Source organism: Pogona vitticeps, chromosome 9 (genome assembly GCF_051106095.1).
Source record: "Pogona vitticeps strain Pit_001003342236 chromosome 9, PviZW2.1, whole genome shotgun sequence".
Classification (NCBI taxonomy): domain Eukaryota; kingdom Metazoa; phylum Chordata; class Lepidosauria; order Squamata; family Agamidae; genus Pogona; species Pogona vitticeps.
Window position 1 is genome coordinate 1,362,634 of NC_135791.1, and position 26,138 is coordinate 1,388,771.

Sequence of the window (26,138 nt, forward strand, 5' to 3'; positions counted from 1 at the left end):
AACCAGACAAAGCTTTTCCCCTTGCTTGGCACCTTCCACCAGTGCACCTGGGTCGCCAGGAGGAGGAGCAGAAGGCAAAGAGGACCTTGAGAAACATAACAGGGAAGAAAACGTCCCAATGTTACACTGACTCCGAGGAGTGAAAAGGGCTTAGCCCAGGATTGTCAACAGCCCTGCATGACATTTATCCCTGGGACCCAGAGAAAGGAAGATTTACAGAGATCTGTTCCTTTTTCTTTCCAACACCAAGAAAAATTGCCCCGCAGACATAGATCTAACATGGTCAAGTCCAATGTTCTGGAAATGAATCTTTCCAAGCTGATGACCACTGTAGTTGCAATTTCTAAACTACCTTCTTTACTTCCCCGTTTTTCAGAAGTGCCTGGTAGTGACCCTTTCTAGGTTATTTTTCTGGGGCAAGGGGGGGGGAGGGAGGATCTGAATGCTACAAACCACCAGCTTTTCATACAAAACATGTTACCCCTAATACCTACCAACAAGCCTCGAGTTACAGAACAGCAAACACTGAGCCTACGTGATATAATTTCTCCAATGTGCAGGAATCACGGCCTGGTTTTCGACTGATTTTAAATTAATTTCAATTTTTAACTGTGTTTGTTGCATTATCGGTGCATGTGTTCTGTGTTTGTATTGTTTGCCGTTGTACACTGTCCAGAGTGACCACTGTTCAGGCCTTTCACAGAGAGAGCGGAATCCCACAAATTAGTCTCCCCTGCCTGCTCACCACAGAATCTCCACCTATCTGCAAAACGCCACCCCTTTATCTACACCGTTGCACCCAGAGTTCAGTGGCTGAGCGCCAGCTCGCACACCCTCAGAACTGGATGGGGGCAGAGCTTCTCCTCGCACTGCACCACTCTCAGACTGCATGGCGGGGGGATGTCAAGAAGTTGGAAGGCTGTTTCTCACACTGAAAGAACCTGTGAGTCTTAAAGGGGCAAGGAGCCTTCTAGGTTTTCCTTCTTCTACTTTCTTGTATAAAGATTTCCCTCTTTCCTGGGGAAAACTGGCATGTTAGAAAAGGCGTCATGCTTCCCTCCCCCCCCCCAAAAAAACATATGCAAAATGTATTTTTCCACAACGAGTCTTTTCCCCCTGCATATGCAAAATGCAATTTAAAAAGCAACATGTTTACAAGTCCCAGCCTGGATATACAGTGATTGACTATTAAAATTTAAATGCATGAGAGAGGAGGAGGCCTGCAGTAACGGAGCCACTATTCCCGATCAGAGATGCGCTGCTCAATATGAGCTTATTGCACTCATTCAGGTTTATACAAACACAGAGAAATTAAGTTACCTGGGATGTGTGCATCCACCTTCCTCACCAAGCGGAAAGTGGAAATATTGACATGAAAATGAAACACAAGTTAACAAATGCAGAGCTGTGTTGTATATTTTCAGGGAGACACAATGTGACGGAGCAGCATCTTCAAACAGAAAAAGCATCAACTCAGGGGGGTGCTCGTGGGAAGATCGTGTGTAATCTCTCCTCATGTGAGCTGCAGAGCTGGAAGGCACCCTACGAGGCACCCTCGGAGTCCACTCCCTGTCGAAGAGACCCCAGGGGGGGAATCAAACCCCCAACCTCTGGCTCCTTAGCCAGAGGCTGAAATTCTTGCAAGCCTATCGGGGCATCCTTTCCCAGCAGTTCGGCAGTGGTCTGAGAACTTAGGGTTTCTTTGGCGTGGGGATGGGAGGAGAAACGGCTGGTGCAATATCTAAGAACCCCAACCCCCTCTCCCCCACCCCAAATATAGTGTCAGACTGCAGAGGTTTCTGGACAGGATGCAAACATGGTACCAAAGGAAAAGAGGAAACAGAAATGAGGGCAAACTCATTTTGTTGCCAAAAAAAAAAAAAAAAAACCACAGTGGAGGAAAAGTGATGTCCTGGGAAAGTTACAGCTCAGCCGCCCGGAACAAGCCTGTCCGGATCTCCAGCAGGTGAAGAAACTTTCCAGGGAAGAGAGGAGAAACGGGCAAGGCAGATCTGAGCCAAGTTTCGGCAGACCTCCGCCCGGGACCGGCTTGCTGTGCCAGCACTCAGCTCCAAAGCAGCGGCGAGGCTGGTTCTCAGGCTCCGCCAAGTGAGCAAACCTTTGTGGCTCACAAAACGTGGACCGACTTTTGCAAGACCAGCAACCAGGCGGCTTCCAGGGGTGCCTGGATTGCAAGTGAGTTTGCCTCCTCAAGGCATAAATCCATCAAGGGGTTCACAAAACATAACCCCCATCAGGACATGGCCAGGCTGATTGAGAGGTAGAATATCCATATAATTCCCACACAGCATTTGACGTGTCACCTCTAAACACACCACTCTCAGGGCACTAAGGCAAATGCCACCTTCCATTATTAGCTTAGGGAATAATAATGGAAGGTGGCTTTTGCATTAGTGAGAGAGCGCCAGACCGTCCATTCCTTACACCTGCAGTGGCCACCACAGTCCATGTTTTGCTTCCCTCGATGGAAATAATTTAAAGGTACGTTTCCCTTCTAGGCTTATGGACACCTTGCAGGCCAGGCAAGTGGGAACGAAAACTTTCAAAGAGAAGCGTCACAGAGACGGCCGCGCCGCCGGGGACGGGCCAAGTCCTCTCTGTGGCCCGGCCGGGGGGAAAACGGGTCTCTCTCAGATGGGGAGCTGTGAGAAGTCTCTCCCCAGAGCCCTCGAGGGCTGGGCAGCTCCGTCCTTCCACCTGTTGCCTCACCGACAGCTCCGAGAGGTTCGTCAGCCCAAGCAGAATTAATAAACGCAAATGAATCCGTTCCGCAGCTTGCCGGGGGGGGAGCGGGGGAAGAGGAGAAGGCGGCGCAGTTCTCAACAAGCACAAACACAGAAGCACACTTTCAAGGGTGTGTGTGTGTGTGTGTGTGTGTGGGTGTGGGTGTGTGTGGGTGTGTGTGTGTGTGAGAGAGAGAGAGAGAGAGAGAGAAGGAGTCAGGAATACATGCAACTCTCTTCTTCCACATTAGACTGGGCTAAACCGATGGACAGCAGGTCTCCCAGGTAGCCCGGCCCTCCCTGGCGAGGCCAGATGTTGGTCATGGAAAGTGCTGCATGGGAAGGTTGGTGCTCGGGTGTGAAGCTAAAACCAGGGGTGGGCAGCTGGCGGCCCTCCACAAACTGGGGTAAGGCTGCCATTCCCATCATGACTCTCCATTGCCTGTGGCAGCTGGGATTTGCAATCCCACAACATCTGGAAGTATGCAAACGGCTCAGCCCACAGGTAATAAGCAAGAGAGAAGGAATCCTGCTGGCTTCTTGGCCCCAGTCCACCGCCTCTCCAGAGAGGATTTGGCAAAGCATTGTTTGCCACCAGAAGTCTGTTTGGCCTTCGTCATCTCCCTTAATCCCTGCTCTCCTGTTCCTTGTTTTATGGGCAGACTTCAGCAAACAACATGGGGGTAGAACTGGCAGCAGAAGAGGGACCCAGCTGGGCACCAGTGACCAGCAGCCACTTTGCAACAAATTCAGAGTGTGCTCTGGCAACCCGGGGGGGGGGGGAGCCATTCCACTGCACCATAGGCCAAAAAGAAGGAATCACACTGCTGGGAATGAGATTGGTGGCTCCAGCCAGCTCAGGCTGCAAGGCAGTGGGAGGCGGCAGGAAGCAGCTGCACCGCCAGACCACAGACCCTTGGGAGAGCAAGGAGCTGGGGGTGACTTCCAGTTGCCACCACAAGTGAACTTGGTAGCCAAAGGAGCTTTTTAGTTACTGCTTTCCCAGGGGGATGGGCAGAGAAGCAAAACGCTGCCTCTTGAGCGCTTCCTGATTCAAGACTCCCAGGTTAGGGCTTGAACTGTCCAGTTTGGGGCTGAGCAAAGGAGACAACGCAGCAGAACCCTAAATAAACCAAGACAGAACAGCAACAGACAAGGTGACCGCAAAGTCTGGGTCTACCGCCTCCAAACCTTCCCTCACAAACCAAGCTTCTAGCCCTTAGGGTGGTGAGGATGCCACTGCAGATGTGAGGCCTGCTGCAGGTGGTCTTCCATAAGACAAAGAATTGCCCAAATTAGAAGTCCCTGGGTTCAGGGAATGTGTCAGGTCCATGTCCTTTAGCCTGCCTTAACCCCACACCGTGACAATCGGCAACGGCATTACATCACATCGTGAGAAGCGCCAAATGACGCAAGTTAAGAAAAATGTAAGCAAATTTGCCTCCTTGACACTGGGCACAGAATCCATCCTTCTTCCCTGCAGAACTTTTAAGGCTGACGTTTTTCATTTATAGAAAACCCAGAGCTTTTCCCACACTGGGCCTCGCTTGCACCTCCTCCTCCTCCTCTACGCAAACACGGCCCAACCAGAAGCGAATTCACACCCCCAGCATTTTGCCGCTTAATTAAGAGGGAATGACTTCAGCAGGACAAGCCAATTCTTAGCGCTCTTGGTCTGGCGCCAAGCGCCAAACCTGTCACAGGGAGGAGATCAAAGACTTTCTCAAAGAGCTCCTGGCGGATGCGCCTTCTCTTCCAGAACAAGTCACGCCACGTCGGGGTTCAGACAGTGCAATGAGAAGAAACGGGGCCGAAGAGAAGGGTGGGTTCCCACAAAAGTGCCGGCAGCCCTCGCAGGGCAGACGAAAGACTGCTCCTCCTGCAGATGCGACAGCAAGAGCATCGTGGAACACAAGGTCCCGACGGTGAGGGCGCCAGGCGCAAGCTTTCAGCCCATCAGTCCCTCTGGCCACGTGGCTATCATCCTGAACTGTGTGAGAGCCACTCAGGGTGGGCACGTAGGCAGGCCTGCCTCGGTGGGAATGGCTTTCTCAAAGGTAGGGTTGGAAGCCACATGCCAACCAGCCAAGAAACGCTTCACTCCACATTCCATCGATCGCCTCCGTAGTGGAAATTCTTGCTCCACCCAAGGTGACCCAGCAAAAGCGTGCTCTAAAGTCCGCCGCACCCCCCCAATTGGCTTTGCAACCCCGCGAAAGCAAAGGAGGCAAGAGCCGCCGCCGCCCGTCCCCCCCCCCCCGGGAGCGCCCTCAGCGACTCCTCCTGGTGGGCAAAGCCAGAAGTTTGGGTGGGGATTTTGGCTGCCGATCATCAACACTTCCTCCCAGCGACACAAGAAGGTCGCCCAACTGGAAAGACCGCCAGCACCTGGCAAGGAGAGGCAAGGTGGATCCCCGTCACGAGATGCTCCTGGCACACTTCTGTCATCCGCAGCCAGCGCAAATAACGTTGGCCGTGATGAAGCCAAGCACCTGAAAGCAACCTCCAATCCCCGTCTTCCCCAAAAAATAAGCATTCACACAGGTCGTCCCCCCCCCGGTTCCTCCACAGCCGGCCCCTGGGTGGCCAAGCCCCCCCCCCTCCCAGCAGAGGTGCCCAAACCCTCCTCCCTCCAGGGTGTTCTTGAAGGCAAGGCTTCATAATTAGGGGGTGGGGGGGTTGGTTGGAGGATAGGCCTTCCTTCCATCGTTTGGGCAACAATCCAGTTTTGTGTTTCCCTATACTCTGAAGGGTGCCAGGAACCCACACATGAATCCTTAATACAACCCCCACACACACTTTCTTGGCTATTTAAGGAAAGTGAGGGCAGGGGGTAAGGGGGACACTGGAGGTGAGGTAGAAGGAGGTTTTAATATTACGGTCCCCGGGATGAAGGGAGCTGGTGTTGGTGCTGGTATGAGGATAAAATGTACCTTTTATGCTGCATTTTATTAATGTGTTTAGTTTAATACATATATATATTACTTTTTTTTTTTAAAGGAAGATGAGGGCAAACAGCAGTCTCTTTAACCACCTCTAAAAATGCTTCTGGGCTGCAAATCCCAGCATTCATCCTCCGTGGTAACTAAAGCAGCTAGGAATCGGAGTTCGTGGCCCTCTGGAGTCTGTTGATCTAAGACCAGAGAGCCCACAGGAGGTGCAGGACGAAATGCTCTCCTGGGACTGGGAAGGCCACACTTTAAATCTCCTGTCAGCCACGGAACGGGCAAGCGGGTGCTTTACTGCTAAACCATATTGCCACGGTCCACGGGCCGCCGAGAGCTGTCACTGCACACGGGGTGCCATTCTTCAAGACACAAACCCACCGCTCCACCTGCAAAGGAACTGGCCAAGCAATGGACAAGGGGGGGGGAGGGAGGCCGGGCTTTGGGAAGCACCAAAAGGTCCACCAAGCCAGACTTTCTCTTTCGTCACAACAGTGGAATGATGTTTATCTTTGCAAAAAAGGAAGAGAGAGAGAGAGAGAGAAGGGAGCATGCAAAGAGTCCTGCCTCAGCAGGGAAGGACAAGCGGCAAGAGCCGAGGGAGGCGGAGAAACTGCACAAAGTGGTTCAGATGGATTCGGCAGCCCCCCCCCCAGGGCACCAAAACGACCTATGGCTCCCCCAGGGCAGTGAGAACAACAGCCCAACATCCGGCAACATTTCCCGGTTTCTTGAACAGCACAGATCACCTCGTCCGGTGACAAACGCAGCTCCCAAGCGGCCGGTGCCTGAGAGGGAAAGGCCAGGCTGCCCGTGAGGGCAGGCAAGGAACGAGAGACACACCACAGGATGGGAGAGAGATTTCTGACCCGGACGTTCATGCGGCATGAATGACCTCGGGGGGGGAAAGATCAGGTGGCATGCTTTGGTGCACCCAAGGGTCGGCGGCGCAGAAGACGACATTCGGGTCCCAGGCACTCCCCCGAGCCAGCTGGCGTCCAGCGCTCCTTCTGAATCTATCAAACCTTTTCTGTATCTGCACCAAACACTGTCTTTGTTCACCAGCTGGAATTTGGAAGCTGTCAGACACAGCAAGGCCGCGGCACGTGGCAATCTATTCCGCAGATGCTCCCTTCATCACCACAGCCAACCCTTCTTTCTCTCTCTGTGTGTGTGTGTGTTTCAGCTTCAAGCAGTGCGCTTTACATTATGTTGTCTGGATCTCCTTCTCTTTTCTGGCTACCAGACCGGAGCAGCAGGTCCCCGAGGACATTGGGTCACCTCTGAACACAATATTCTTCCCGGTCAGCAGCAAACAGGACGAAACTTCTGTTTGTCTGGAAAACCAACCCAACAAGATTCCCCTCCTGCTCAAGATCCACGGTGTCAGCCTAATCAGCTTCCCACCAGGAGGCCGATGGGGTGAGGGCAAAACAAAGGCAGCCACCAGCTGCGTCTGACACCCCACATGTGGGACCCAGGAAAACTCTAGGCTATTACCTGTCAGTTCCCCTTGGACCGGGGGGCGGGGGGGGGGGGACAAGGCACACTTCCATCTCTGGGCACCTTAAGCAGCACACTTCTCTGCAGGCGTTTGCTCTAACTACTAGACCACACTGTCTGCTGTAACAGGAGGGGTTTGAGCCAGCCTTAAAGTACATTTTAATGTTTTGCCAGAGCTCCTTAGGCAGACATCCTGCACACCCGCTGTCATCAACCAGATGCTTCCCAGGGACACAGAACTATGACTTCCACCATTCTCAAAACGCATGATAGTGAGGATGATATGGCTGTAACTCAACATTCCTAAGGGAAACCTGACTGGTGCGACTAATATACTTGTATTATTTTATTTATTTTTTGAAATGTCTATCCCCTCCTCTCCTCAAATCAGCTCCAAGGGGTGTCCTTGGTTCTCCTTCCCGCATTTTATCATCACAACAACAGGTAAGCCAAGCTGAAAAGGAGTGTGGCTGGACAACGGTTCCGCAGGGAGTTTCACAGCCAAGGGGAGATTTGAACTCGGATCTCCCGAGTCCTAGCTGAACTCTAACTGCTATACCGCAGGATGAAGCTGCACTGAGGAACTCAATCCAGCACTTCTGCAGGTCTGTGTTATAAACTGAGCCATTCTCTGAGGTAACCGCCGGCCAACGGATGGATGGAGCTGAGTCCCAGGCTCCAAACGCTACGGGGACTGTGTGTGGCCATGGGAAAGTCACTCTCCCTCCTTCCCCACACGATGGGCAGGGAGGAATCCACAGAAGTTCTTCAAAGGGCTGGTCTCAAGCAAAAGCCTGTCCTGACAGTGCAAGATTTTGCTAATTAACTATATACCATGAAACGCGGCAAGCGAAGGAAGCGTAATGCTATCTGAACAGAACATCTGGTGCATTCCAAAGAGGTGACCAAAATAAATGTTTTTGCCTCCCCCCCTTTGACGCCTTACCTGCTGCAACTTGTCTCTTGATTTACAAAAAGGCATCATCAGAAAACTGCCTGTCTTTCCTTTTTTTTCCTTTCCTTCCAGGCCTTTTTTCTGTTCAGAAGACAGACAGAGATGCCAGAGCGCACAACGCTAAATCCCCCAGTGCCTCAGTTAATGAAAACCAAGAGACGCCATGAAAGTCACAGGAGAGCCAGCCTAGCTGGGAATAATCTTGTTTACAAGGCCCGCCTGGCAAAAGTGAATTCAAGTTCAAGCTCAAAAAAAGTTTCTTCCCCCCCCCTTTTTTTTGTCCCCCAACACAATTTCCTCCTTTTTTTATTCATGAGGGCCCTACGGAAGAAACAAAGTCCAATTCACTCTGCTAGCTTAAGCGAGGGAGTGGTTTCTAATTTTTATCATGGAGGGAGCTGTGTTACCCCGTTACATCAAAAACAACACAGAGGCTTGGGAACCTGTTAAGTTCTGTTCGATATGAAACTTCCATGGATGAGGCCGGGGGCTTTCAGCCACGGAGAGCAAATATCACACTCTAGGCACCTGGGGAAGTGGACGCTGAGGGAGGAGAAGATCGGGCCAAATAAAACCAGTTGGTCTTCAAGGTGTCCTAAGACTCTTGGGTTTGTTTCTATGGGGTTTTTTTTCCTGCCAGTAATGAATAATAGTTTTTCCTGTCCTCAGAATATGTTCACCCTCTACTTCTCTTTTCCTTCTGCTACGTCCTGCAGACACTTCATCACCTAGGAGTTTTTTTTTTAAAACCAGATTTGGCCTAAAAGTAGGAGTCAATATTGACTGAAAAAAAGGGGGGAGGTCTGAACTACACCGTGTCAGTTTCAAACCAAGAGCCACTTCAGCTTCCATCAGATCCACCTGCTGTGTGAAGAAAGAGTGACTAAGAAGGACTTCAAGCTGGCTGGAGAGCTTAGTGGTTGAGGCCTCTGACTGCAAGGGCCAAGAGTTGGGAGTTCGATTCCCCCCCACTGTGCATCCCATAAGAGCCAGCCTAGGCCAGCTGCGCAGTCCCAGGGCACCCCCAGAAGAAGGGAATGAAAAACCACTTCTGAGTCTCCTCTACCTGGAAAACCCTGGAAAGGGACACCATGAATCAGAATTGACTTGACAGCACATAATTATTATTAAGAAGGACCTCAAGATTCTGGCCTGAAAGATCTGGCATGTAGGCACGTAGGAGCCACTGCCATTATCCACCTACGGCCATCCAGAAACATAACAGACTGAAGCTGGAATTGCTTCGGTTTCTCACCCCATCATCTAGTAGTCACAAACAGGGTGGGAAGTGGCAGAGACCCATCCTTCTTTTGTTAGAAGAGGTGTTCCTCACGTCACCCAACGTAGAGATCAAGGTACACCGAAGAATAACAGCTCAAGAACCTTTGGATGCCTGCGGGAAGATGCTGGCCGGCCAATTCCAGATTAAATCATTTATTCCAAGGATAAACCCCTGGGAATCAACCAAGGAGGGAGACTTAGCTACCAATTTCTCAGGGCCACATCTACACTTCTCGGTAGATCTGGTGAACAGGCCACCAGATTTCTCAGGAAAAGTTTCCCAGTTCCCTGACTCCATCAGGGCTTTTTTCCACACACAGCGTATGCAATTTCAGCACGAGTCAAAATTCAGTCCAGACGTTCTCTCGTGTCAGGGGAGCTGCAAGGTGGCTAATTGCTAACATGATAAAGAAAATGTAAATGATAGGAATCCTCCGCTCTGATCGGGCACAAGCACTGTTTTCCCTCCTGTCCTTAACGTAAAGAAGTGACAAGGTCAATTTTCAAGGAGGTAGCCCTGCTAGCTTGCTCAGAGATTATAACCAAAGCCAACCGGGGGAAAAAAAAACATGCCATTTAAAGACTGGCTTATTTCAGTGTAAGATTCTGTGGGTTAACAACCCGTTTTCCAAACCAACCATCGCATTATCAGCACAGGTAACGAATGTTCAAAGCGTTTATTACATCAACAATATTGCCGATACCCGGGCTGTTTATGTAATCAACACTTTAAAAGTTCATCCGCTGTGTTACATAATGTCAAAGGTCATTTATCTGTGTTCGTACGCCTCCCCTCTTTGTCCTCACACTCACAAACTTTTTCACCATACATATAAACCCGTGACTAAATATTTCACTCCATATGTCTGTGGAAGCCATGAAATCGCCCACTGAAATACTGTAAATCTGTTAATCTAAGACGATAGAGTACTTTTCTTGCTGCTGTTATACATGGCAACAGCAGTGATGCCAGAAAAATATCCAATATATTCCTAATTATTATATCATCACAGTAACTTTTTAGGTACTACCTATAAAGGCATATGGCTAATGCAAATAAAGAACCATCATCCTTTATTAAGAGTCTGTTCATCTATTGTTGTTGTGTCCCTTTCCATTTAAGACTTTGTTGGAGTTCACAGTACCTTGTATGTGCTATTCAACTCGTGCCAGATTTAAGGTTCTGTAGATTTCCTTCCTACACACTGTGTTAAAAGGCTTCTAAAGGTCATTGAATGTGATAATAAGGAACAAAGCCATGGAAAAGGCACATGTGATTTATGGCAGCATGCGCTCTGTAGATTAATTATGTTTGTGTACTACGATGCAAAAAACCAGCGTGGTGTAGCACAGGGAGTATCAGACCCGAGTTCAAATCCCTCCTCTCCCATGAAAACTCAACAGGGCACGGCAATAACAGAGAACTCCTTGAACATCTCATACAGCTTGAAAGCCCTATTATGTACCTCGATGGTACATCGTTGCTACACAAGCTTTGTCTCCCAGCCAAGGCAAAATGACTGCAGGGGCCCCGAAGAAAAATGTTGTGGAAAAACTTGTTACTGTTCAGACGGTGCATGTGGAATTGAGCCAAAGTAAGGCAGATTCTTGCCTCAAGAAGATTCACCTGGGGTGGGGGACAGAAACAGGTAGAGCAAGGTAAACCTGAACCATCATCATCGTGTGCTATCAAGTCAGTTCTGACTTACTGCAACCCTTTTAAGGGCTTTCTAGGTGGAGAATAGTCGTAAGCGGTTTCTTGTTCTCCTGGCAGCATTTCTGGGAACGCTGTGCAGCTTGCCCAAGGCCACCCAGGTTGGCTCTTCTCCCAGGAGATGCCCAGTGGGGGGATCGAACTCCCAACCGCTGGCTCCACAGCCATAGACCTAAGCCACTGAGCTAGCCAGCCAGCTCCTTCTTCTAGGGGCATCCTGGGTCCAATGTGCAGCTTGCCCAAGGCCACCCAGGAACAGTGGGGAATTGAACCCCCAGCCCCTGGCCCTGCAGCCCGAGACCTAACTCACTGAGCTATCCACCCAGCTGGGTAAGCTTTAACAAGAAGGAAAATAACACCACATGGATAATTCAGGATCGGAACAGGGAACTGGACTGAGGCCGAGGGGTGGCACCGCACAGGGGTCCAGAGAGAACGTGTCCCATTCAGCGGAAGCCAGAAAAGAACCACCACTTCCAGGGGACTCTGGAACTCCCAGGGCCTCGCTCATCGCTCAGGGTGCAGCAGCCACACATGGGCGGAGAGCCGGCTCCTCCTGGAAACCAAGACACCCACAGGAGCCCCCCCCCCCCACGACCGCCAAGAAGCTCCGTTATCAAAAGAACAGGAGGTCTGGACTGACCAGCTGACAGAGAACACCGGCTTCTGAAGCTAGCAACATTTTAGATTGTGGAAATGCTACTGTTTCCTTGCCTGTACATTCCTCAGCCAGTTCCAGGCTGGGCAGTTTGCAAGCTTGTGAATAATCCCGTTTTCGCCCGTCTTTCATTCCAGATGCTGGCAAACGATGCTTCAGCCATGTTGCAATCTGTGCAGGAGAGCATCGAGGGCCCCAAAACAAGGATGGGAGCCAGACCACTTCCCTGCTTAGAATAGGTGGATTCAGGGAATGGCTGGGAAGGATTGACTCCCTGCAGCCCTGAGATCGAAACCTGCTTGCCTTTGCACAAGGCCCAAGCGTGCCCAGGGTCTATGCAAGGGCTCCACCTTCATCTGCATTACCTGGCCAAGGTGTTCTGCAGGGGCTGTTGCTGTTTCTGAGCTCCAGGCCTGCTTTTCCTCCGCACAGAACTCACCCACCCCATAAAGAGGTCCGTCTTTTAAGCCAGAAAAAGGGGGGGGGGGAGAGAGAGTTCTACTCCTCCAGGGACGCTTCTTCCGGAGACACAGCAAACAACTCGGATTCCAACTTATATACAACAGGAACACACACCAGGGGCGAAGAAGGCCTGAAGCCGGAGATGAACCTGGGGGTCCACCCTCGACCCTCACGCTGCAGCAGCAGCAGAGAAGCCACATCGAGGAAAGAGAGAGTCTCCTCGGGTTTTTTTTTTTAAGGGGGGGCACACCGATAGCCTCGGCAACCCACAAGGCCCACCAAACACCTAGCAGCCCCCCCCCCCGGGCCGAGGGGCTCGGAGGGCCACCCGCAGGCTGAGCGCCTCCACGGAGTTCAGCCGCCGTTGTGGTCGGGACCCCCCCCCCCGGTCCCGAAGAGGGATTTCCGCCGGCGGAATTCCAGGCTCGCTTCTTGGGGGGGGGGGGGACCAGGGGATGAATAAAACAGGCGGTCCGTTTCTCTCAAAGGGGGGGGTCGAGGGAGGAATCGGCGGGGCGGAGGGAAAGAAACGGGGGGGGGGGTCAGGCAGGTCCGGGCGGGGGGAAGGAGCCCCCCCAGGTGCCAAGCGCCCCCCCCCGCGCACGCTGAGCGCGGATGCCGACGGTGGGCGGCGGGGTGCCTCCCAGGCCGGCCGGCCGGTCCCGCTCGCCTGCCGGGAAGGAGAAGCCGGCCGGCCGGCTCGCCAGGCAGCCAGGAGAACGAACCGGCCGGCCCTCCTTCCCTCCCTCCGTCCCTCCTCCGCCTCGGCCTCTCCCGAGCAGCCCCAGCCAGGCCGCCAGCTCTGGAGGAAGCCCTGCTCGGCCGAGCCCGGGGACCGCCCTGAGCCATCCCCGGCCCTCCGGGAGACCCGCAAAGGCCCCGCGTCCCCCGCCGCGCTCGGGGCGATGCTGCGGCTCCGGCCTCCCCCCCCCAAGACAGACACAGACGCCCGCGATCCCCGCCACCCTTCTTCTTCCTCTTCTTCCTCCTCCTCCGTCCGGAAGGGCCAGCATCCTCCCCTCCTCTCCCTCCCCCCCTAAAAAAAGTAACGCCCGCCCGCACCGGTGTCCCCCCCCCCTCGCCCGTCCGCCCGCCCGCCCCGCCGGGGGAGCCCACCTTTGTAGCGCTCCAGGACGTCCTCGTAGGCCTGCACGAACTCCTTCTCCTGGCTCCGGTTGAGGGGCTGCTGCCCGGGGACGTAGCCGGCCATGGCGGGGGGCCCGAGCCCTTTGTGCCGCCGGGGAAGCGACGGCCGGCCCGCCGGCCCGGCAGCCTCGCCTTCCCCCGCTCGCTCGCCCTCGCCGGAGGACACACACACACACACACACACGGAGCGAGCGAGCGCCTGCCTGCCTGCGCCGGGCTGGGGGGGGTGCGCGCGCGCGCTCCGCGGGGCGTCCGCCGAGGCGCCTCCCTGCCGGCTCCGGCTCCGGCTCCGCCGCGGCCGGTGCTTCGCCTCCCTGCCTGCCTGCCTGCCTGGCCGCCGCCGCCGCCTCTTCCTCTTCCTCGCCCCGCCGCGCAGGCTCCTCCCGCCTCCGCCGCCGCCGCCGCCGCCGCCGCTGTCATGAAGGGCCGGGCCGGGCCGGCCCCCGGCTTGGCTTGGCGGCGCGCAGCTCCCGACCCGCCCCTGCTCCTGCTCCGCCGCCGCCGCCGCCGCCGCCAGGCAAGGCGAGGCCAGGCCGGGCCGGGCCAGGCGAGACGCAGGGAGCGCGCGGAGGACGCCCGGCGGCCGGCCACGGAAGTGCGCGCCGCCACCGGGCGGGAGGGAGGGAGCCGCCGACGAGCCGGCCGCGCCCGCGGAGACCCCACCGCCGGGCGAGAGAGAGGGAGGGAGAGGCGAGGCGAGGCTGGGCAAGGGATGGAGCCCCTTCTCCCAAACCCTGGGAGCCCAGATCCCTTCTAGAAATAAGCGACCAGGCGGTGACCACTTCTTGAAGCAGACAGACAGATGCGGTCATTCCAAGGAAACAGCTAAATCAGGATGCTTTCCCCACCACCACCTTCATTTTCAGTCCTACATTTCAAATGCAAAAACTATTTAAAAAAAAAAAACATGAAACCTCATACCGATCTGTTTCGGGTTGCCTTAGAGATAGGACAACATTTCAGCTTTTTTTCTTTCGCTGCACAGTCAACGGCAAAACATCCCCGGGCCTGGATCTGCCTGACCGATGGACGTGGCAGCTTTTTACTTTTTCAGATGAACCTCGGGGGTCACGCAAGCGTTTTCCTCTCTGTGAGAAAAGCTGCTTTCCCAAGTGGAACGCTCAGTTCCCGTCCCATTGAGCAGCTGCCAGGATGAGCTCACCTTGGAAGGAAGCCCTTCATTAAGGGATGGTGGGCGAGCAGAAGATGGCACTCTTTCAGAGCTGCACAGATGGACCCGAAAAGGCGGCCCACCTGGAAACCTGCTCGTCCATCAGACTGGAGGAGAGAAAAAAAACTGGAGGAGGATGAAGAACCTAGCAGGTGGGCTCCAAGTTGCAGACGGCTGTAGCACCGTGACCAGAAGTGGGGAGGAAATGCTTAAACAGGCCTGCTCATGTCATGATTGTCATATATGGTGAGAGTCTCTCCATATAGAAAAAGCTCTGAGTATCCTCCATCCATAGTGATGCTCTTGGGGGTCCCTACAGGAGAGGCAGAAGGAAGAGCTTGGGCGACATCTAGTGGAGAAATGTGAGTAGCACAAGATCCAGCTCACCCATCTGGATTTACTCTCGGGAAAACCAGGGAATGAGGGCAGAAAGAAAAGGAGGAGCGCAAATGGGGTAGAAGGACAGAAATGGGCTGAGACAAAGGCAGGCAGGCGGGCTGGCATCTTGAAATGGGTGGGTTACGTTTCTGATTGTGGCGGCCCCAACTGTGTTCAGCAGGAGACGATGTAGGTGTGGAGATTTAGGGGTGGGGGGGGAAAAGAGCTTTACTCATCATCACAGCGTGTGCTGTCAAGTCAATTCTGACTTAGGATGACCCTTTCCAGGGTTTTCTAGCTGAGAAAAGAAAAGGGCTAATCACCCTGAAGGATTTCCAGAAATTAATAAGAAACCAGTACAGCAGCCGCGCTAGTGAATAAGGGGCTCACTGTTCTGTCCTTGTATTTTATTGATGTTTTCCATTTTGGGTTTTTTTTCCCAATAAAGTTTTAAAAGAAGAGAATGAGCAATAATAGATACCATGTGCAAGTAGGCCTGGGGAAGACACTGTAAGAGCAACGTCATTTTCTACCTCCTGCAGTGGGGAGTCTCTGAAACCCTTTTCTCTCTCTCTCTCTCTCTCTCTTTCTCTCTGGGCCTGTATCCATGGCAACCCCCAGACTGGTTACTCAGCCATCTGTGTTGCCCTGGCAACATGAAAAGCGCCTTCTTCCCCAGCCATTTCCACCTCTCTCTCAAAACCGACTATCCCGACACTCGCCCCGGTGGTGTTCTTGGTGGTGTTCTCGGGCATGCAGGCGAGCCCTTGCGGGGGGGGGGGGGGACAGGGATTTGGAAGCAGCCTTGGTGAGGCAGCCTGGGAGATCACATCCTTTGCACAGGGAGGCTCAAAGGCAGAGCGCAGCCCCTTTTTTGCAAGGCGTGGGCCCTTCGGGATTTGCAAAATTTCCTTGCAGAATGATGCTTTTTGCAAATTTCCGCCAGTGAAAGGTTGAAAGTCCCGCACAAGAAAGAAAGCTTCCCATTTCTATATCTCTCTGTAGCACGGCTTTCAAAAGTTGATTTTCCCCCCCCTCCCCTAGTGGGTCTTTGTGGCCTGTTGGGGAACAGTTTTGGGAAAATGGTTGGTAAAGATGGACAAAGGACCTCTCAGTTCCTCCCTCCCTTCCTGATACACACACACACACACACACACATACCCCAGTGAAGAGGCACAGACCACTCTTAAAGTATACAGATGCGCCATCTTATAAGGACTGGGTAAATGCCCACCTGAGTCCTTCTGCAGCCCTGTTCAGTCAAACCCAACAGCACCATTCTCTATAGGTCTACTCAGAAGCAAGCCTCCCTGACTCTGATCAAGTAGCAAAGCCATAGAGTAAAAGCGTGGGCCTGTGGCCAGAATAAAAATTGCAGGCTGTGGTGAGCCAAGGCTGATGGGGGGCTGCAGTTGCCCCCATGCGAGGAGATGAAAAGGAACCACGCATGCGCATGCATAGGATGTCACCTGCAAGGCACAACCCTTTGACGGAGATGGCCAGAGCGCTAACCTCTGCGTAAGGAAGGGGGCTTTAAACATTGTCTCTTAAGGATGTAAACCACCGTTGTACATATTCATTGTGTTCAGCTTTAAATGTTGTCTTTCAATGGGGGAAGCCGCTTGGGGCCTTTTTTTAAAGGAAAAAGGCGGGGTAAAAATATTTTAAATAAATAAATAAATCTAAATTTCCCCCTTCCCCCAATCTGCCTAAATCAACTCTCCTGCCAGCCCCTCAAAACACGCAAACCACCAGCAACCGGAGGGCAGGTGGCGAGGTTTCAGTTTTGACCCTCCTCCAGCCCCTCAACCTGAAGGGAGGGAGCCCCCCTCCCACGTCAAAGCCTGTGCCTCAGAAAAGATGCTTCTTCACACAAACAAACCCCTCAGTTCATTAAATGTGGTAAACTAAGACACGTTTTCCTATTATTCTTCCAACAGAGCAGGGGGTGGGGAAAATTGGCCTCTCAGGAGCCATCCCATTTGCGCATCCGTTTCCTTCTCTGCTGCCATGGGCTTTGAAAATAAAAATCAAAGCCACAAGACGACCCCCCCTGCTCCCTTCCAGATTTGACACACACACCTGTGCTCTTTGGCCCTTCCTGGACCTGGTGCCATCCACGGGAATGCTGGGCAAAAACGTGTCCCTTGGGGCTCACCAAAACTCTCCACGTTGCTGCCACGTGCGCTTTTGGCCTAATAAGAGCTTTTGACGTCCCTGAGAAGGAGTTTTACCAATGGCACAGTTTCCACGGCTGGCTCAGGATTTGAACTCAAGCCTCCCGAGTCCTCACTGGGCATTCTGCCCACTATGCCACACTGACCCAGTCCTGTAGCCACACATCCTACCTGCCCATTTCTCTGTGCCACTTATCAAAGGCTTTCCTTCTGTACAAAGAGAGCGAAGCTTCCCTCCAACCCTTGTTTTAAGAAGCCTCTCCTTCTCTTTCAAGACACCCATCCCTTACTTCAGATCACCAGCTTACAAGAAACACAACGGTGCCTCCTTTTTTAGAACAATCTCGCTGACTGCACGCAGCAAGCTTTGCTCGGTGTTGCTTATTTGAGCTGTCAAACGTACCCTAAAATAAGTGAAGCGTCTGTTGTGTTGGGAGGGTGTGCGTTTACAGAACGGCACTTCACAGCGCAGCAAACATGGGGAAGGCACCTGAACCATTTCAGCACAGCCTGACCTAAATCTTCGCTCCCTGTTGTTTTCGATTGTCTGCATTTCAGTCTGGCCTCTGGGCTCATTAACGCCAGCGATGATTCGCTGGGATTCATTTCCGCAACACGCTTTCCTGGGCAAAGTTCTGTCTCCCATCCACCCTGCCTTTCATACCATCTTTTCCTCTCGCAGACAAGCTGAGAAACCCCCTGGCCAAGCAGGCACCGCTCCCCAAGTCCTCTGCGACCAAACACAACTTCTTGCCAAGTGTCTAATACTAAACATGCACGTCTTTCAATCAGGAGTCGGTGGAAACAAAAATGATGAAGCCGAGGCTCTCCTTTCAGGCCCATCACGGGAAGGCAGGATTCTCTGGAAAAGACCGTCCTGCTGGGAAAGGTGGAAGGAGGCAGGAAAAGAGGAAGACCCAATAACATGAGATGGACTGACCCCCTCAAGGAAGTCACAAATACGCCTTCTCATCAGACAATGTTCGTTCCTAATTTGCTCACAATGTGCATCCACTTCCCCAGCACCTGGCAGAGCAGCAACTTTTCTCCTTCCCTGAGCACTTCCAACCAGTCACAAAACTGAGCTGGGGCTACAGGCAGGGCCCACCTCAGCCCAAAATGTTGAGCCCTGCCAACCGAACGGCCACTTTCTCCAGCCTCCAGAAGACGCCTCCCGTCAAATGCATTGAGAAGGTGCCCCATATCAATACTGGCCCTTCTTTATATATAAAACATACAAATCTAGGATACCAGCAAGAAGCAGTTTTCTATGGCGGCAAAGGTAATGCCCTCTCTCACAATAGCCCAAACCCGCTGCTGCTCCGTTCCTGGAAGGGTCTCCTTTTTGCACTGTGGAGGGAGGAGGGGAGAGACGCCGAAGCACAAGACAGGGGCCGGGCAGGGAGCCCGCCAACCCCATGGGCGCCCACCAGAGCGAAGAAGCAGGAGGGGGAGCCCAGAGTGAAAAGGAGCCATCTTGCCCAGAACAAAGACAGCTACCCATGGGACTCCCAAAGGACTTCAGCTGGGGATCCCTATATATATATTGAGGCACACGTGCTTTCCGGCTGCCTTTATATAGCCCTTGACAGGTAAAGTGGGTGTTTCGTGCGGCTGAAATGGGTGCCGCATCCCACGTGCTCAGAGGGAGGATGACCGAAAGAGCAGCCATCTAGCAAGTAATTGTCGGGGTGATGGGGGGGGAAGAGGGGAGACATGATTTTGCTGCTGTTTTTGTGGGGGACGGATGCCGGCTCGACGCCGGTTCTCTGGCTCAAGTGGCATTATGCAAGGAAGAGAGGGAACCCCAAAGACCTGGCCAGGCCCCTGGTCCTCTCTCCTCACAGAGAAGTCCAGGTGGCCGTGAAGAATCTTGGCTTGGCACGAAATATCCAACAAGACGTCCCTTCCACTCCACCTTTGGAAAGCGAAGGACGAAGGAGCTTGCCATCTCAATGGGCGCCGCAGGCAGCAGCTGGTAGGGTTTGAGTCAAGCAGGCATGGCCCACCTGGGTGAGGCGGGCATTTTGCACCTGTGAAATCATGCGGGCTGGTTCTCCGGAGGTAGCTGTGCTTGTCTGCTGGCTCAAAACCCATGAAGAGTCGAGGGATGCTGGGATGATGGACCCATCTTCCTGGGCATGAGCCCCGTTTTCAAAGGCACGAAGCCCAATATTCAAGCCACAGGTTAATTTGCACAAGGGATTCTGCTTATGGGAATGGATCAGAGTGAAATGAGATGCAGACAGTTGCATTCTTAATCACCTCGTTTACACGGGTTCTGTCCTTCTAAACTAGTGGTTCCCAACCTTGCGTCCCCAGATGTTCCAGGACTACAACTCCCAGAAGCCTTCACTACCAGCTGTGCCGGCCAGGATTCCTGGGAGTCGAAGTCTGAGAACATCTGGAGACCCAAGGTTGGAAAACAGTTTTCTAAAGTATGGGAAGAAAAATTTAACCTCACTTTTCTCAGTTCCAGGTCCAGCTCACCGTGGACCCCATTATCCTTTAAAAATAAAAGACTCCCCCCCCCAATCTGGCTGAGCCCACAGAGGGTGACACCAACCTGCCATCTCTGCACATCTGGCTTAGCTTCATGAGTGCCTTTAGTCCTTAGTGCCCGTAGTGTCACCTGTAGCCACCGTTCAAGCAAGCCACAAGGAGAACCCCCAGAAGCCAGCCCAGAGAGACCTTCTCTCCTGCCCCAGGTGGCCACACAATGAGCTCCACAGACGGCTGCAGAGGTGACAAGGAAATCCTTACTTCTCCCGTGCAAGGAGGAGGGATTGCAAAATTATTGCCCTCGGCCTTGGAAGAATATTTGCACTGCAAGAGGAGCGAGGAAGCTGGGGCTCCAGAGATACCTGGCGAAACGGGCTAGCCTTCACCAGGGTCAGCCAAGGAAGATCGCCTTGGCCCCCCTGCCCTGCTGCCCCCCCGGCCTTGTCCGTCTGCAACAGGAGGGCCTGGCCGCAGGCAAAGGGCACACAGGGCCCTGGAGAAAGAGAGGGCAAATGAGAGAGAGAGACTAAGATGGAAAAAAGACGGACCCTGATGGGGGAGAGAGACCAGGGTGGCAGGACGTACCAGGAAGACTCAGGAACGGGGGGAAGAAAGTAATAGCCCCGAAGCAGGAACAATTGTTGCATTCACACAGCGTCGTTTTCTAGAACTGATACAGGCAGCAGCCTCTCGGCTTATACCTCGCCCTGCTCCCTTTTCCAGCCTCCCACGAGGACTCCCCCCCCTTGCCCGCCCACCCCTGCTGGAAACCGACTCTCCACATTATGCAAACAGCCATTTTACACTGGCATATATTTAAGAGAACTCGCTTAGGGAAGTGCTTCAGCGCTTCAGTTCACTGCCGCCAAACTGTGTAAAGGAATATGGTCTCCTTCCCACTGGGAGGCCGGTGCAAAACCCGCTTTTTAGCCAACTCATGCATTGCAAGTCAAGTCCCCTGGGTTTACCACATATTCTGTGCTACAGGAGGGCCGATACAGCCCAAGAAGCTGTACTGAAGAAGCTGGATATAAATACTGTTTCAAGTCGCTATTGTATGACATGATGCTGTGGAATAATTCAAATCATAATTAAGTAGTCAAGTTGCGTCAACGATATGTGTCATTTTAGACTCAGAGCTTGGGAATAGCTAATTACAAGCAATGCAATTACCAGTAAGTAGTTACTTTTGGTATACAATGAGAACAAGTATATAATGAGTCCTTACACCATTGCTGTTTTTATGCCATTCTCTTATTTGTCATAAGTGGCAAAGAAATCATTTGGTTGATTTTGTCCTCTCAAATATTTCCAAGGTGGAATGTCAGAACTGGCCACTAGGGGGGACCAGAAAGTATTTATGTTTATTTTCCCTGCCTGTTACTAGCAAGAATGCAATACTTAAGGCAACAAATTACTTGCATGATTGCAGCAATGATAAAGATAGTTGCAAGCTGCTGTCAAAAGTAAGCAAGACAAGCTCCATTTAAGATATTCCAAGCTGTGTTTAGACTTTATGTGTGAATTCATATGGAGAATGCAGCTATCTCTAATATATATATATATAATAAATCCATGCACATATGTGCAAGGGCACTAGCTAAAACTTTGCTACCTGACACAACAGCAAAGTTGCGTATGATAATTTGCTTTGTCTCATTTTGTTTTAAGCACAGACAAGCTATTTGGCCCTGTGGGATTCCACTCACCATCTCAAGTGACACAGCCCAGGCACATACCTACCACTTCAGGGCTAAAGAGCACATGAAGCAGAAGATAAATGGCTGGATCTCCCATTTTTTAAATTCAAGGTTACCCTGAAAGGCAGAGGAAGAATAGCAACCGGATGTAATGCTTTGCCCCATGCTGTTCCTGTTTCTCCGTTTAAAATCGCAAACCTCCAGAGGCTCATTTGCCCTGCAGAACAGGTGGGTATACAGGCAGAGTATTCCTAGCATCATCTTCGCCATCACTGTTTACACACATCATCCTGCACAGAATGCTTTGGAAAGTCTGAAGCAGTCTGCAGTCCTTTTGGTGGGGTTCTCTAAAAGAAGGCAATAGGATCAGTCCGTATAATAACCCTCCACGTCCTTATCTGAGGGAAAGGAAGCACAATAGCATCTTCGAGTTGACATCATCCTTTCATTTCGAGGGATCTTGAGCACAAAACATTACAATGATACGTTGAATGTGAAGACAGCTCTGGAGGACGATGTGGAAACCTTCAGTTAATACAAACGACGGGGCTTGGTCTACAGAACCTATCTTGACCGAAGGTCACCCGGTATTGAGATCACAGCTCGTGTTGTTGCTTCGCAGGCCTAATTCAAAGTCTCAACTTTTGCAACCACAAGCAGCTTCGGATCAGCCACGTTCAGGACCAGCTTCTCCCACACAAACTTCTTGTTAAGCCTGACAGGGGCCAGATGTTCCCTACGGTTCCTTTCTAGCTTTGCAGTTCTAAGGTGATGATAATGATGATGACGACGACCTACTCAGCAGCTCTTCTCTGCATCTCATGCTTTTGGGTCCTTGGGTGGTGACCCACAGCAGGGCCATCTCAGTTGGATGCACCCCATAGGGTGAAGTTGGGCGCTGTGCTTCTCCCCAAAATACAAGTCCTGATCTTCTTTTGGTGCTTTCTGAAGCCTTTTGTTTGCTTGCTCCAACCTCTTTTATGCTGCCTTTACATACTCATTGTTGTTCTATTTAAAATAAATACATCAATCCTGCCTAGTTACTAAGTTCCTGCTTAGCACACCTTCTCAGAATCTGTCCCCCCCCCCTCCCAATATCACTTGCTGGGGCACCAGCAGGCCAGGAAAATACTCCCTGGTTCCCTCTAGTGGCCCATTCTGATTCTGCACCTTGCAAATATTTCCAGCAAAACTCAAAGACAAGAATGCATTCCCTCTGCCACTTACGATGGATAGCAGACTGTCACAACACTTGAGAAACCCCCATTAAAACACCTCCAAAATTCCCTTGTAAATATCCTTGTCCCCAGACCCTTCACTGATCATTTCGCTAATCATTAATCCAACCAATTCTGTCTTTGCTTCTTAGGCAGATGCCTGGCCACTGGAAAGAGGAAACTCACAAACCCAAACTCTTGAATGCACAAGAAACGAGCTGGCCCTTCGTTCTGTGGCAAACTAGCCCGCAGGAAACCAAATAGGTTACGTAAGATGAAAACACTGGCACCAATCTATGAAGGACCTGCAGCCGAAAAGTTACACCTCAGGGTTACATCGCTCCACCTAACTCCCTTGTATCGAGGACGGATAGCTTATGATTCCAATATGGTGTCTATTCAAATATGTACTGTATTATAGATAAATAAATATACAATGGAGGCTGGGGCACATTACAGTCTGAATGACAGGAACAACACACCCAGATTATATCCCTTACACAAATAGTACACTTGGGCCGTGGGCCATCTCTGATGGAGGCTGAAGAACATCCCTCTTTCCCTCTCCTTCATATACAAACTCTCTTGCAAAGAGGCTATAATGTAACAGAATGACAACAAATATTCCAACTAAGGGAACAAGTGAGTCAACAACCAAATGTTGACAGCGCAGCTTTTGCTAGAACATGAAAGGGTGTTTGGATTTAGAGGAAAAAAAAACTTTTATGCCAGAGGAAAGGAGTGATGGAAATGTAAAAGTTTTCACTTTTACACAGTTTTTTAAAAAAACTTTCTTACCCGCTACCCGGACAACCGCTCTCTCCGCCGGATCCAGCACGGAGTCTTGGCTCTTCCTCTTTTTCTGTTCATGAAGAGGTAAGTTCCAGGGGAGGGTGTCTCCTGGCGGGCAAGGGGAGAGGCTGCCGGACCGCTCGCTCCGGTAGGACCGCTCGCTCTTGCAAGACGGCTCGCTCCGGTAGGACCTCTCGCTGAGGGTCTCTTCGTCCGAGGAAGACATGATCCCCGCCACGGACGGTGTGGTGAGTCCTTCTCAAGAAGCAACCTGTAAACAGAGGCCGGGGCCACAGCGTGAGCAGGGGAAGGAATGAGGATGGCCGGGTGGGGGATGGCAGGGCGGGTGGGGGGCAAATGGGAAACAAAACAGGGCATGCCAGCTTTGGGACTACCAGGAAGTAAACACACAGCTTGAGAGTCAGCGTAGACTCCAAAACAGAGTCTCCAGTGCCAAAGTCATGAGTCCTGGTCCCTCTTAAAAACAAGCCTTTTTCCCCCAGAAGAAAAGGGAGGGGTGGGTGGGTCACAAGCTAAGCCCAAGTTGTACTTGGGGGGGGGGCAACTGAAAAATTAAGTTTGACTTGACAGCAAGTCAAACTTAGTGCCCGGAAGGCCTTGGCAAGAAAGAGGGCTGCTTCTGGCAAAGCAACAAGGGATGGTGCCGGTCTCTCCTCCCCCCCCCTCCTGCCCCCAAGCCAACAAATGCAGGGATCAAAGACAACCAACTGCCCCCAAGCTGCCTGGCTTTGGACAAGATCCCTGCGAGGATGGCATGAAGGAATTGCTGGCATCTGGTTAAGGGAAAAATCAGTGGCTGGAGGACAGTCTCTCTGGGCCTCAGGCTGAGCTTCGCTGGCTATGGAAAGGCAAGCCCCTTGAAACCTCGGCCGCCCTATCCAGGGCAGCTGCTCCAAGGTGTAAAGGGTTAGCCACCCAACCCTCAGCATGGACACCTTCCAGGCCAAAAGCACGGGGAGGGGGGAAGAGAGAGAGAGAGAGAATCCTACCCGCACAGAGCATCTCCTTCTGGCAAGGGGATGGCAAACCACCTTCCTCCCTTCCGGAAAGCAGAGCAGAGCCAACCTGTTCCTCTGGACCGCCAGGTGTGCTCCCGGCTCCTTTTAATTTGGGGAAGATCTGCTGCAGCTGGAGAGGCTAGAGCCCTGGAGCCAAGCTGTAGGGGGGGGGGTTCAGCGGCAAGCCACAGACTGCCTTCCTGAAAGGCAAGGCTGGGGCTCCAGGGGTCTTCCTCCCCAGAAAGGGGGGGGGTTGTCACTGCTGATTCCTCCTCACTGAGGTCTGGTTCCTTGGTGGGGCCTGTCCTCTGTTTCAAAGTGGTCCCTCTAGGTCCAGGAGAGGTGATTCCCTGGCACCCCATACTTCCTCTGTCTTTTGGTAGGGTGTACATAGCTTAAGACCTGGACCCATGTTTGTTTGCTTGCTTTCAGTCCCCTCTTGTTCCTTCCCTTCCTTAGAGCAGCCTTTGAACCCCAAAGGACTTCCAAACCCTGGGCAGGGCGCTGGGAATGGCCGCCTCGGCTCGGCACCCAGGCGCCACCTTTTCACAGCCATGCTAGACCTCTGGTGCCAAAGGACGCATCCTTTCCTGCGGTGCCCATTGAACCACTGGGCTTCTTTAAGCGCCACCGGCAGGCGAGGGAGAGGAGGAAACAAGCCCCTCAAAGCAGAGATGAGCCAACACTAAGTTTTGCCCCTTTCCTTGTGGAGCTCCCGGAACAAAGAAAAACCTCCTTGAGTTAAAAAGCTTGAGGTCTGCAGGAGGATCTTTAAAATGTGCTCCAAATGGCTTATGCAGATCCACAGGCATTATGCCTGTTCATTCATTTCCACTGAATTGATTCACTTGAAATGTGCTGGAAGAGACCCTTGTGCAGACCCTAGATGGTCAGAAACCCTCGATCAAACCACACCTGAGCCCTCTCTGGAGGCGAAAAGGACAAAACTGTCCTGTCCTGCTTTGGGCCCATCCTGAGAAGGCAGGATTTTCTGGAAAAGACAAGAATGCTGGGGAAAGAGGAAGGCAGCAGGAGAAGAGGAAGACCCAATAACACGAGATGGACGGACTCCCTCAAGGAAACCACAGGATTGAGTTTGCAGAAGCTGAGCAGGGCAGTTGAGGACAAAGCGTTTTGGAGACGGCTCAGTCATAGGGTCGCCGTGGGTCAGAGGCAACTTGACAACACATAACAACAAGTGCATATTCCTACATTTTGCACATAGATGATCATTGATTATCAGAAAAATATGTTTTCTTGGGTTACACAGATGTATTCATTATATTTTCATCCCAACTCTTTGGAAAGGTTTCTTTCTTTCTTTCTTTCTTTCTTTCTTTCTTTCTTTCTTTCTTTCTTTCTTTCTTTCTTTCTTTCTTTCTTTCTTTCTTTCTTTCTTTCTTTCTTTCTTTCTTTCTTTCTTTCTTTCTTTCTTAACACCTGAACTTGGGATTCCTTAAGGGGACAGCCCCAAACCTGGAGCCCCAGATAGTCTTAAATTATAATTCCCTGAACACTAGCGATGCTGGTGGGGAGTTGTAGGCCAAGAAAATCTGGGGCATCATCTGGGAACAGTGACACTAGATTCTGAACAGAAAAAAAACACACATATACGCCATGCTTTTTCACTAAACACCATTCCCTGGTGGAACTCAGTGCTACAAGATACAGTGTTCACCATTGTTTTAGATAAATACCATGAGGGAGGTGTCAATAACTGGCTATATGATATTTATACTCGAAGCTTCAAGGTTTAGGTGAAGTTTGTTTCTTG

General features: G+C 51.9%; 1 protein-coding gene across 8 annotated transcripts in view; it reads right to left on the reverse strand.

The window, feature by feature from the left end:
- MACF1 (microtubule actin crosslinking factor 1) overlaps positions 1-26,138 on the reverse strand; it is a 241,253-nt gene that overhangs the window by 211,946 nt on the left and 3,169 nt on the right. For 7 of the 8 annotated variants that reach the window (XM_072980349.2, XM_072980350.2, XM_072980348.2 and 4 more), the window contains exon 2: positions 23,352-23,616. In XM_072980349.2, the coding sequence (XP_072836450.2) occupies positions 23,352-23,571 (220 nt within the window). In that variant the 5' untranslated portion in view covers positions 23,572-23,616. Of the gene's footprint in view, positions 1-13,378; positions 13,987-23,351; positions 23,617-26,138 lie in introns of those variants that run through there. The other variant, XM_072980343.2, reaches the window with a different exon arrangement.